General features: G+C 39.6%; 1 protein-coding gene across 1 annotated transcript in view; it reads right to left on the minus strand.

Moving 5' to 3' along the window:
• Positions 1-217: 217 nt before the first annotated feature.
• Positions 218-14,211, minus strand: part of TARM1 (T cell-interacting, activating receptor on myeloid cells 1) — a 109,451-nt gene continuing 95,457 nt past the window's right edge. Inside the window, exon 8 of the mRNA XM_053702275.1 lies at positions 218-2,625. Within this exon, the coding sequence (XP_053558250.1) occupies positions 2,581-2,625 (45 nt within the window). The 3' untranslated portion in view covers positions 218-2,580. The remainder of the gene's footprint in view (positions 2,626-14,211) is intronic.

Below are 14,211 nucleotides of genomic sequence, written 5' to 3' on the forward strand. Positions count from 1 at the left end.
CTTTGTCTATATTTTAGTATATATTACTTTCTGTCAGTTAAATAAGTGTACTGTGAATGTTGAGCAAACTTCACCTGCAAACAGCTGACGAGATAATTCAGTGAGGACAGCATGTTTGAAAAGCAGAATTTCACAAGAATTTTTGTTTTTTAAAATAGAGAAAATACAAAGCACAATGTAATTTGTAAAAAAAAAAAAACATAACCCCACAGAAATATAAAAAGAATGAATGATCTTAATTTGTTAAAGTAGCACATACACTTTCAAAACATAATCAGAATTTTTAAAACAATTGCTGGATCTAAATCTTAATGTATTAAAATAGAAAATAGAAAGTGCAAAGCTTAAATGTAATAATACTGAAAGTACCCAATCTGAAGTGTACAGTAATATAAAATACAAAACACAAAGTGTAAATGTAACTGAACTGTAAAATTATGCAGTGCTATATTGCACTTAGCTTTCCTCTCCTTCAGATACAGAAATACGATCTTACAGTGCTGGAGGGTTCAGCCCTTTTTTTCAGTATTCAGGTCCCAATATTCAAAGCATCGACAGATCAATATTTGACCCTACCTATGTATGCTTTTAAACAAAGAGTTCCAATAAAACAAACTAAATTTCATAACAGACTATTTTTTTCTTTAAAAATAAATGTCTTTGCAACCTAAAAATATTACTATATGTAACAGTATTATATTTGTAGCACAGTATCTTATAACGCATGGAAATATGAATTGAGTAAACCAGTACATAATTTTTGATAATAAAAAACACATGAGATCCCTTTACACATGTCACACTCTGAGTAAATATATTTGTGAGGTGCTATAAGATGCAATGATAGATCAATAGAACAATAATTATGTATTTGTAAAAATGTGTGACACTCTGGTTCTTGGTAATAAGATAATGTAAACATTCATATACTGTAGAGCAGTGATGGGTAACCTGTGCACCCCTAACGTTCACTGCAGAGTGCCTAAGCATAATGGTAAATGTAGTTTCAAAACATCTGTGGTACCAAGGATAGCCACCACTGCAATAGAGTAATCTAATGACAGATAATGATAATATAATAAGCTGAATAGTATAAATGAGCAATACTTTTTCTTTAAAAAGTTTATGACTTAAAGGGACAGTCTAGTCAAATTAAACTTTCATTACTCAGATAGGGCATGCAATATGAAACAGCTTTCAGATTCACATTTATCTTCAAATTTGCTTTGTTCTCTTGGTATTCTTTGTTGAAAGCTAAATCTAGGTAGGCTTATATGCTAATTTCTAAGCTCTTGAAGGAAGCCCATTATCTCAATGCATTTGACAGTTTTTCACAGCTAGAGGGTGTTAGTTCATGTGGGCCATATAGATAATATTGTACTCACGTCTGTAGAGTTACTTATGAGAGGGCACTGATTGGCTAAAATGCAAGTCTGTCAAAATAACTGAAATAAGGGGGCAGTCTGCAGAGGCTTAGATACAAGGTAATCACAGAGTTAAGAAGTATATTAATATACAGTAACTGTGTTGGTCATGTAAAACTGAGCAATGGGTAATAAAGGGAATATCTATCTTTTAAACAATAAAAGTTCTGGAGTTGACTGGCCCTTAAAATGTTTGCTCAAATTAAGATAACAATTAGTAGAGAATAATGGCTGCTAAAACATTACACGTATGTACATTTAAACAATGGGTGTACAGAACTCTGAAAGCTAGATCCCAATCTGTTAAAATAAATCCTCTATACAAATAACAGTGCCACCATTCTTTGTATAGAAGTAAAGATGCTTGTTTTCTCCATATAGCAGTAGCAATTTGGGTCAGAAATTTCCCATTCTAAATGCCATGCCCACTAAGGAAAAATATATAAATACATATAAACAAGTTTAAGCTTTTTAAAGCCCCTCACCATTATTAAAAGGAAAAAAGCAATGTCTTTCTATGGGTAATCTTTATTTTTGGAGGAACATTATTTAAAGGATGTGTAGTAAGGACTAATTGTGACTAATTGTTTCTTGCCTTGGGGACTCAGGAATTAACTTTTGTTATGTGGTATTCGCAGTGGGAGTCTGGGGGTCCTAGCAGTTAAGAGTAAATGGTGGTTGGGGTAGCTGCTATCCCAATACTACAATACTGTAGCATTTTCTATACAACATATAGGATCTTTCTACCTGTTGCTAACTACCATAACTTGCTTGATCCCCAATGTCTAGAGTGCCAAGTATGACAGCTTGTGGTTCTCTGTTATTATCACCTGTTGGAAGTCAGCCTGAGCTACTGGTGTCTTATAAGATACACATCTAGCCCTAATTCCCTGCACATTCCTTATCTGGCCACTCTGGCAGCCTAGAGATTCAGGGGGAAAAAATTGTATGTAGGGGAAAAGCTGGTCCTTTAGTGTATTCCAAGTCACTGAATACAAAACAGATCATTTACACCGATTCTTCCAGGGCTGAGTCATTTGCTTGTTTTTTATATAGTTGTATCATTTGGTTCAGTCAATAATGTTGTTATTATTAAGTGAATTTCTGTTAGTAGAAAGTTCTTCCTCTTAATACACTTGTACATTTTTTTTCCTCTTTAGCATTTATCCTGTAGTCCTGGTGAGGTCAACTTGTCACCATCCTATGGAAAGAGAGAATAATCATATTCATATATGTAACAAAAATCCTACAAACAGTGCACAAAATATACATATACTGTAAATCTCAGATATTTTTGTGGAGAGTCCAAACAACAAATTCTTAATACCTATACAGTTTTTATAAAAATATATAATAATGTCCCCAATGTAACAGTTTATATCTCACAAATGCCAGAGTCAAATTAATAAATAGAACCTATGGGGCAGATTTATTAAAATGCGAGCGGACATGATACGATGAAGCGTATCATGTCTGCCGCACATCGATAAATGCAGCTGTCTGCATTTATTTTTGCACAAGCAGTTCTAGTGAATTGCTTGTGCAATGCCGCCCCCTGCGGATTCGCAGCCAATTGCCGCTAGCAGGGGATGTCAATCAGCCTGATCATATAGGATCGGGCAGATTGATGTCCGCAGTCTTAGAGCAGGCGGACAAGTTATGGAGGAGCGGTCTTTAGACCCCTTCTTGATAACTGCTGTATCTGGTGAGCCTGAACACTTGTGCGGAAACAGGGGCATCAAGCTCCATTCGGAGCTTTATAATTCAGCCCCTATCTATTCAATAAACTCTTCTTGCTTGTGCAGTCTCCCAGGGCTTCTTCCATCACAGAGATCTATTGTGTGATCCTCCCCATAAATGTAATTTATAATAATTATAAATTTAACTTGACTACAACAGATTTTCACTAACTAGATATTTCCTATAGATAAGAAATGTGCAAAGATGGTCAAGCAAAGGTAAAACAAAAGTTGTATAATGTTTTTAAATTAAAAATCTATTTTTCTGTTTCCTTGCTGGTATGCTAGGCCATATTTATTTTTATGTTTCCTTAAAGGTGAACTTCTTAACAATGTGTAAATTTACCAAGGATGATTTAAAGGGACTTAAAAGTCAAACAATGTCTTTCATGATTCAGATAGAGAATACAATTTTAAAAAAAGACTCCAATTTACTTTTATTATTTAATTTACTTCATTCTTCAGATATCTTTTGTTGAAAAAATAGCAATGCACATGGGTGCAACCACCAATCAGCAGCTACTGAGTCTGATTAGATGTGCTATTCATGAAGGATATCAAGAGAATGAAGCAAATTTGATCATTTAAGTTTAAATTTGCATGCTCTTTCTATGTCATAAAAGAAAAAAAATTGCGTTTCGTTTCCCTTTAAGCTACTTTTTATTACTTCATTGCTACTTAGAATCTTTTAAAAACTTTGCAGATGAATGCAAATTTCAGCAACATAGAAGAGGCATATATTTAGATGCTTACTGACAATTTCATGTGTAGTTTAAAAATCTGAAAACAAATTATGTTGTCCTAAATGTTAAATAATCTATTTGCGATCAAAATTACAAAGTAAGTATATTTCTTTAAGATGCTGATTCCGCCAATGAAAGAGTGGCAAGATATATTATGGGGGACATTTAATAAGCAGCGAATGCTGCTTTCTGTGCCTAAAGTTTCCGGTTTGCCGCTAACATAAACTAAGAAGCAGCAGTCGTAAGACCGATGCTCCTTAACTTGTCTGCCACCTTTTTGATGGTGGACTGCAATCATTAAAATCCGATCAGGATGATTGACATCCCCTGCTAGCGACCAATTAGCCGCGAATATGCAGGAGGCGACATTGCACAAGCATTTTACAAGAAATGCTTGTGCATACACTGTCAGCATTTAGCGATGTCAGGTGGACATGATTCGCTACAGCAAATTATATCAGCTCAACATTTAATAAATTGACCCCTATGTGCGAAGATGTTCAACTCCCTGCAAAGTTTCCTCATTGTAATTAAAGTAGCTCCCATGGAACGCACATGTAATGCTATCTTTTATTAAATTTGCTTTGTTTATTTGATATATATATATATATATATATATATATATATATATATATATATATATATATATATATATATATATATATATATATATACTGTATATACACTCACAGGCCTCCTGTTCAATTGCTTGGTAACACAAATTATTATTCAATCAATCACATGGCAGCAACTCAATGCATTTAGGCATCTAGACGTGGTGAAGACTACTTGCTGAAGTTCAAACCAAGCATCAGAATGGGGAAAAAAGGGGATTTAAGTGACTTTGAACGTGGCATGGTTGTTGGTGCCAGACGGGTTGGTCTGAGTATTTAAAACAATTCTGATTCACTGGGATTTTATTACAAGACCAGAGACTCCTATTTTATGCATTACTCTTTCTTTACTACTCAATGCAGCCTTTTAAAGAACAATAACATTGATAAGATAAATATAACATAATACATAATATAAGCAGCTACCAGAAGCTTATTATAATGAGAGAAAAAACAACCAATCAGCACAGAGAATAGCCTATAAACTGAGAATCTAGCTAACACTCTTCCTCTTTCTTTTGCTGCTCAAATTCAGATAAGTGGTGCAGTCTTATAATAATAATTTTTTTTATCTATTGTTATTGCATTTATATATGTTTTATTCTTATTTTAGCCTAATTTTCAGTTAATTTATTGGCTTTCTATATCCCTTTTCTAATTCCGTTTTTCATCTATTTGTTTCTTACTCATTTTTTGTTTTTATTTTTTGTGGCTTTAATCTTCCGTTTTAATTTCCCCCTTTGTCACCTTTATTCATTCGCTTGCTCGTTTTCTATCTACATAAAGCGTTTTCTGCCTAATCTTACCTTTTCATTTTTCCCCTCTCCTGTTTGGTTTTGTGCTTTCGGCCATTTTGTGGGCCATCCCCTTCCCGGCCATTATCGCTGACGCGATAGTTCTCTCCCCTCAGTCAGCCGAAGTCTCAAACCAGGTGGTAACTTTGTTGCTGTTCCACTCGGTTGCCATATTTCAAGACTAAAACTATTTACAGCCCTATACTGCCATCTTCTGGCATCTTATATTACATTGTAATTGTTTAACAAATTATTTAGCAAACGTTTTCAGTACTTTAGTTTGCAAGTTATTATTTTTACCTCAGCTGTGTTTTCAAAAAATTTTGGACAAATTCTTTTATTAATTGAAGCTAATATTAATATATGTATATAGTTATTTCTTAAGGAGATATTTATTTATTTAAATATTTTAATATTTACTTTTACATTGCTACCTGTTAAAACATTTGATAAGCAATGTCTGAAACACAAACAAAATCACCTCCATTAACTTTACATACAGTACAATCTATGATAGATTCATCTATGGATAATTTATTTAACAAAATGACCTCTTTGATGGGAGAGAAACAAAGAAAAATATCTTTAAAAAGAAAGAACCCATCTATTGCCTATAAAGCAAGTAAAAAACTTATTGAAAAGTCACGTCAGCTTTTAGCTGAGCCTAATATTCCTCACAGCAAAGGAAGAAAAACCGCTGTCAGTAAAACCCTGCACCCCGAGGGTAACCAAACGGGGGATACCTATGTATGCAAAAAATTAAAATTTAAAACAAAAAACATTACTGATAATCCATCTTCAGAATCTGAGGATTCAGATGGTGACGAATATACTGACATTAATTCAGATAATTTCAATGAATCGGATAATTCTGATGGCTCCCCTGCAGCCAAAAAACTGAAAAAGAAAACCAAAAAATCCTATGATTACAGTGAGAACGAGGAGGACTTTATAGATTGCTTGGGCAACCCTAGGTTTAAACCTGACGAGTTACACCATCCCCGGTCCCCTGAGTGGTGTCCCCCCATTGATTTAGCCAAATTCATTGACCATCAATTACGTAAACCCCTGAAAAAACAAACCCGTAACAAAATGAAAGCTGAATGTCCTGGTCCCTTGTTACCAAAAAATGCCTCTATCACCCCTGAGGTTGACCCCAAAATCCTAAAATTTATCAGCACCCCAGGTTATAAATTGAAAAAAGGAGTAGATAGATCCTGGAAAATTTGCCAGGATAAACTTTTAGATTCTGTTGGACCCCTCGCTAAACTATTCGAATTATCTGAGCAAGGTGTAGCTGAGAATTGTCCTTTGGACCCCTATGTAGTCAGAGAATGGGTCCAAAGACTTCTCTGTTTTATTGGAAATACTAATTGTGCAATGTCTGGAGAAAGAAGACGTAACATCTTGAGGAAAATAGATCCTAAAATTTCCGATTTTTCCTCAAGCAATATCGCTTCAGACAACAAGGGTCTTTTGTTTGGAGACTCATACTTAAAAGATTTAAGCCAATATGTCAATACTTTCACTAATTTAAACAAAGTAAAGACATCTGTAAAGAACATTTTCTACCCTAACCAGGGTTTTTCTGACAGGGCCAGGAGAGGCAGAGGCCGCTTTCCCGGCCGCCAATCCTTTTTATCCAGGTCTCATTACTATCCCCAACAAACCCAATACCAACATCAGTTACAGACCCAATTTCAAAGAGGTTATTCAGAACCATCTATCTCCTCCTTCTTCCCGACAAGAGGTTGACCCTGGACTCAGAGAGGTTTTAGGACCAGAGCCAGAGCTAGACAAGCTCCAGGTAAGTTCATTACTTCCTCTCCATGTCTTTTCTTTCCCAGAAAAAATTGGTGGCAGACTCGCCATGTTTGCTCAAAATTGGGCTTCAATTACTTCAGACCCCTGGGTCTTACAAGCTGTGTCAGGTATTCTCATAGAATTCATATCTCTCCCAACTCAAACCTGTTTTCCTCATCCCATTCATTTTTCTCAGGAGGACTCTCTTTTGGTCAAGAGAGAAATTTCTACTCTCTTTTCCAAAAAAGCAATTCTTCCAGTTATTCAACCCCAAGATTTTTACCTAAGAAACCTATTTTTAGTAAAAAAGAAAAACAATCAGTTCAGGCCAGTCATAAATCTAAAATCTTTAAATGCCTTTGTCGTATATCATCATTTCAAAATGGAGGGAATTCATTTATTAAGAGAATGCTTAAGAGGAAACGATTGGTTGGTTCGGCTAGATCTTACAGACGCCTATCTAACCGTCCCAATCGCTCAAGAACATTGCAAATTCTTGACATTCCGTTGGGAAGACCAGTTTTGGAATTTCACTTGTCTTCCCTTTGGCCTGTCTTCAGCCCCTTGGATTTTCACCAAGTTACTGAAACCAGTAGTGGCCTGGTTGAGACTCCGAGGGATTCGTCTGATAATTTATTTAGACGATATTTTAATTATGGACCAAGATTTTTATTCCCTTCAGAATCATCTAACTACCACAATTTCCTTACTGGAATCCTTAGGTTTTATTGTGAACAAACAGAAGTCAGTTCTTTTCCCTACAAAATCGCTGATTTTCTTAGGTTTCAAAATCAATTTGATACTCTCCACTCTGAGTCTTCCTTCGGACAAAGTGAAGAATATCAAGAAGGAAATTGCCAAAACCTTATCCAAAGATTCAGTCCCTATCAGAACTATAGCCAGAATAGTAGGGTTACTATCATCCTCTATTCAGGCTATCTTTCCTGCCCCCTTACATTACAGAGAACTTCAGAGATTAAAGATTCTTCATTTAAGAAAAGGGTTTTCCTACTCTCATTTGATACCTTTGTCTCTGGAAGCCAAAGAAGAACTATCTTGGTGGCTTTCTCACCTAGAAGCCTGGAATGGGAGAGCCATTTTTGGCAGAACTCCAGATTTCGTTATAGAATCCGACACCAGTCTTTCAGGCTGGGGTGCACGTTGTGGTCCTTCCATCACAGGTGGCAAATGGACATTGGAGGAGAAACGTTTCCATATCTATTGTTTGGAATTATTGGCTGGCTCGTTTGCAGTCAAAAGTTTTGCCAAATTTTCTTCTCCAGTTTCTATTCTCCTTCGCATGGACAATATTTCAGCAGTGCGATATCTCAATCGTTTGGGAGGCACCAAATCTAAAAATTTGTCCAACATAACCAAGGAATTTATTCATCTTTGTTTAGACAGGAATATTTCTATCAAAGCGGAATATATTCCAGGACAGTCAAACGCAGCTGCAGATTGGGAATCTCGTCATTTGACAGATTCCAGCGATTGGAGATTAGACAGGAAAATGTTTTTATTCCTTCAATCTCTCAGAGGTCCATTTTGTTTGGACCTTTTTGCGTCCAGTACCAATTTTCAAATTTGCCCATATTTCAGCTGGCGCCCAGATCCAGAAGCAGCGGCCATAGATGCTTTTCTACACCCATGGCCTCCCCAGAAAGCTTATGCTTTCCCTCCATTCTCAATGATCCCGAGGACAATTTCAACAGTCTGCAGGGATCTACTATGCCTAACTATAGTGACTCCCCTTTGGCCAACCCAATCTTGGTATCCCTCCCTTCTGGAGATGTCCATCAATCTTCCAATTCTTTTTCCTCCACTTCCTCACCTGTTAGTCAACCCGGAGGGCGAATATCACAGTCTAATTCTCCAAGGCTCTCTTCTTCTGATAGCATGGACAATATCAGGGGACCCCGGTCTCTCCGAGGCCTTTCGGAGGGAGCTAGATCCCTCATTCAAGATTCCTGGGCCCCAGGTACCCGCAGATGCTATTTTGCCACATGGTCAAAATGGTCTAGCTGGTGCTTGCGAAGGGACTTGGATTTAACTGAGATTATTAACTACCTGTCCCATCTTTTTGACTCAGGCGTAAGCATACAGAACTATTAATGTTCATAGGTCAGCTATTTCAGCCAGAGATAATTTAATTAATAATTTGCCTGTTTTCAAACACCCCTTAGTCTGTAGAGTTCTTAAAGCCATTAGATTAAAGCGCCCTCCTGTTACCAAACATGAATTCTTCTGGGATGTAGATTTAATTTTCTCTCTTTTTAAATCTTGGCCAGATAATAACTTGTTGTCTTTAAAACAACTTTCCGCTAAACTTGCTACCCTACTCTGTCTTATTTCTTTCAGAAGAGTATCTGATGTGAAAGCCTTGGACTGGAACTCTAAATGTTTCTCTCCTGAAGGAGTTTTTTTCTTTCTCGCAGAACTAAAACCTTATCTACTTCCATCTTCTACCCTTATCTTCCTTCCGAACCTTCTCTGTGTGTGGTCGAATGCTTAAAGTCATATGAATCTAGAACCTTGATTTTTAGGAAACTTAACTATAATCAACTGCTTATTTCTTTTGTTCCTTCTCATGCTCCTATCACTTCTACCTCTATTGCTAGGTGGGTTAAATGGGTCATGAAAGAGGCTGGTATCAACATTTCTTTTTCAGCTCATTCAGTTAGAGGTTCTGCTGCTTCAAAAGCCTTTTTGAAAGCGGCTCCTCTCCAACAAATTTTAAATGCTGCTGATTGGTCTTCTGACTCATTCAACACGCCTCGCTTAATTTATTCTCCTAATTTGCTTTAAACTTGCATAAAATAGGAGTCTCTGGTCTTGTAATAAAATTCCGATTATCCTAATTTTTTGAAGGTATAATCTAGATTTTATTAAAGACACAGAGACGAGTATTTTCCCTCCACAAATTGATAATTGTATTTTTTCCCACCCTGATATTTATTATTATATGTTATTAATATTTCTTGTTTCTTAACAGTATCCATGTAATTTCAACCCGTTTTCATCTTCTGGATTTTCTCCTACAACTCAGAGGCTTCATCATCCATCCATCGAATTCTGGACATCTAATCTACCTTCTATCAAATTCAACTTTCCATGGAGCTCCATACATCAATTCTACAGGAAGTTGGCGTTCACTTTACTTTGTTGTTTCAGACTTTTTGGACTTATCATGATGCTTAATATTTTATTTCTTTTGAGCATCAATTAAAAAGAGGAAGAGTGTTAGCTAGGTTCTCAGTTTATAGGCTATTCTCTGTGCTGATTGGTTGTTTTTTCTCTCATTATAATAAGCTTCTGTTAGCTGCTTATATTATGTATTATGTTATATTTATCTTATCAATGTTATTGTTCTTTAAAAAGCTGCATTGAGTAGTAAAGAAAGAGTAATGCATAAAATACTCGTCTCTGTGTCTTTAATACAATCTAGATTATACCTTCAAAAAATTAGGATAATCGGAATTTTCATGCACAACCATCTCTACGGTTTACAGTGAATGGTCCAGAAAAGAGAAAATATCCAGTGAGCGGCAGTTGTGTGGACTAAAATGCCTTGTTTATTTCAAAGGTCAGAGGAGAATGGGCAGACTGGTTTGAGGTGATAGAAAGGCAACAGTAACTCAAATAACCACTCATTACAACTAAGGTATGCAGAATACCATCTCTGAATGCACAACACGTCGAACCTTGAAGCAGATGGGCTACAGCATCAGAAGACCACACCGGGTGCCACTCCTGTCAGCTAAGAACAGGAAACTGAAGCTACAATTTGCACAGGCTCACCATAATTGGACAATAGAAGATTGGAAAAACATTGCCTGGTCTGATGAGTCTTGATTTCAGCTGTGACCTTCAGATGGTAGGGTCAGAATTTGGTGTAAACTTGAAAGCATGGATCCACCCTGCCCTGTATCAACGGTTCAGGCTGGTGGTGGTATTGTAATGTATATAAATAGTATAATAGGGTGCCAAGGCTCAAGATATCATACACCTCACAGAAAACAATTCCTTCTGATTGTTTAATTGAAATGGCAATGTAAATATGTAGAGTGAGGGCGCTATACAGCTAAAGATATCATCAATAACTTCAAAGGATTAATATTGTGTTTAAAACATAAAATGTATTTAGTAGCAGCCAGAATATGGTTAAAATTGCTTATTTGTGAAATAGGGACGTCTCCCTTAGATATGCCTTACAGACAATTAAAAAATACAATGTTAAAAAAACAAATCAAAGGTAACCATCCGGACGACAAAGTGGAGCGGATGCGGCAGACCGTGCGGCTGGTACAGGGGCGAGAGAGAGTCACCAGGAGGGAAGTACAATCCCTGCTAGGACTTTTGAATTTCGCCGGAAGGGCAATTCCAATGGGCAGGGTCTTTAATCGGCGCCTAGAAGGGCAGCTAAAAGGGCCTGCTGGAGGTGGAAAATGGGTCAGAATTTCACCCGAGGTGAGGGAGGATCTGGAAGTGTGGGACACATTCCTGTCACACTTCAACGGGGTTTGTCTGTGGAGACACCCGACAGTTTCCAATCAGGTTTTGCACCTGTTCACAGATGCAGCCGGCGCGTTCGGGTATGGGGCATACCTGGATGGTGAATGGAGTGCGGGGCCTTGGCCCCGGGAGTGGGTGGACGCTGGCTGGGTCAGGAATCTGACCTTGTTGGAGCTTTTCCCCATTGTAGCCGCGGTTGAGATATGGGGGGGGAGGCTGGCCAATAGATCAGTGGTGTTCTGGTCGGACAATTTGAGTGTGGTGTACGCCATTAATAAATTGTCCGCTTCCTCCCCAGGAGTAGTGTGCTACTTGAGGCATCTGGTGTTGCGCTGCTTGGAGCGCAACATCACGTTCACGGCCAAACACGTCCCGGGGGTGCATAACGTTATTGCGGATGCACTCTCTCGATTCAACTGGGGGCAGTTTAGGAAGGTAGCGCCCAGGGCCTCAAAGGAGGGTTTAACATGCCCATCTTTTCTTTGGCAGTTGTTCCAGCCTGGGAGGGGATCCTCCCATTAATCAGAGCATCATTGGCACCTAAGACTTGGGCAACATATGAGAGCCACTGGAGCAAATGGGTGGTCTTCTGTCAACAGATGGGAGTACGGGTGGAAGACGCATCCAGGGTTCAGGTACTGGAATGGTTGGCGCAGATGAGGGCTGTAGGGGTCAGTAAGCTGGGGGCAGCGGGCAGATTGGCAGCGATAGCATTCTTTAATAAGGCGTTGGGCTATGTTGACCACTCCAGATCATTCTTGGTTAGGCAGGTGTTGAAAGGTTGGGGCAGGATCTCTCCCCGTCCGAAGGATCGGAGGGAGCCCATAACTTCGGAGCGGTTAAAGGAACTGGCGATACAATTACGATCGGTTTGTACGTCAGATTACGAGAGACTCCTGTTTAACGCGGCATTTGCTCTGGCATTTGCGGGTGCCCTACGGGTTGGGGAGCTAGTGTCCTCCTCCAAAGTTAAGGGAACAGGGGGCATCCTTGAGGAGCACGTGCGCTGCTCGAGCGAGGGCTTGCTCCTATTTGTGCCTCGATCCAAAACAGATCAGGAGGGAAAGGGTGCGTGGCTCCCACTTGCGAGACATGCACTGGCAGAGTGCTGCCCGGTGCGGTGCGTTGAGGAATTCCGGAGAGTAAGACCTTCAAATAGTAGACAGTTTTTAGTACACGAAGACGGCAGTTCATTGTCACTGTTTCAGTTTCGCAGAGTACTCGCTAAAACGGCGGAGTTGGCGGGGCTGGATCCGAAAAGGATAGCCCCGCACTCCTTCAGGATTGGGGCGGCTACCAGCGCGGCGGCGGCTGGTACGTCGGCACCAGAAATTAAAAGGTTGGGTAGATGGAAGTCTGCTCAATATAAAAGATATATTAGACCCACTTAGTAAGGGGGGGGCCGGGGCACACATCCGCTCGGGTTGGGTGCCAGGGCATTACTAGGTTCGGGGGGGATGTAGGGGTGAGTTGTTGCAGGGGACATGACGGGTAATGTGGTTTGATCTGTTTTGCCAGGTGTAAGAGGAGGAAATTCCCCTCCGGTTCGTGTATGGATTGTCGGGCATTCCTACATCCATTGGGCGTCCATCAGGGCGCTGCGGTCAGTGGAAGGGCAGCAACTTGGATTCGCAACGTCCAGGGCGAACTTACGATGGTTAGGGCGCAGAGGCCTTACGTGGGCAGATCTGCCGGCCTTATTGCAGGAGGCGCACAAGAGGTGGGGGCAGCCTCATGTGATAGTGCTGCACCTAGGGGGAAATGACTTGGGGTCTCTCCCCGCGTTGGATTTGATCAAACGCATGATGGCAGACTTGAAGTGGGTGCACACTTGGCTTAAAAATGTTAAATTGGGATGGTCCAATGTGGTCGCACGACTGCATTGGAGGTATATTGTGACCCAGAAGGCCGCGTACAATGTACGAAAGAAGGTTAACCGGGAGATGGGAAGGACGGTCACGGCATTAGGGGGCTTTGTGGTCAGACACAAGCTCATAACGGCCGACAGGAAGGACTTGTTTCGCCCTGATGGTGTCCACCTGACAGATGTGGGTTTGGATATCTTCTTAAAAGACATCAGGAGTGCTCTACTTTTAGTCATATAAAAAAAAAAAAAAAGTTGTTGATTGGTTATAGGGTATGTATATAGTTGCCTGTTGGCTTAGTGTTTTGGCGGCAAGAGTATGCCTGGCTCTTGTGGCAGGTGGTCAAGGCCCTGGGGAGCGGGCACAGAAGGAGAAGAGTGATGGTCAAGAAAGGGGAGGGGTTATGCCCGCCTAGGTGCCGGCCTGGGGGGTCCCCTCCCTTGCGAGTACAGGCTGAAAATCTCTTATTTCCACAGCTCTCTTTTTGTGCCAATGGGCGTGAACAGCCGGGTGTCACGCTGCAAACACCGAAAGGGGCCTTGACCAGCTGCTGATAGGGGTTAGGTTAGGGTGAGATGCCACCAACTGATTGTTTAACGAACTTGTTGCCAAGTTTGGAAGTTAATTTATTCAAGTGCCTGTTATGTTGTTAAATATCATCGCAGGCACAAGTTAACCGTTTATGTTAAATAAACGTGACCGTGACTGGTCTTTGTT

Source organism: Bombina bombina, chromosome 2 (assembly GCF_027579735.1).
Source record: "Bombina bombina isolate aBomBom1 chromosome 2, aBomBom1.pri, whole genome shotgun sequence".
NCBI lineage: Eukaryota > Metazoa > Chordata > Amphibia > Anura > Bombinatoridae > Bombina > Bombina bombina.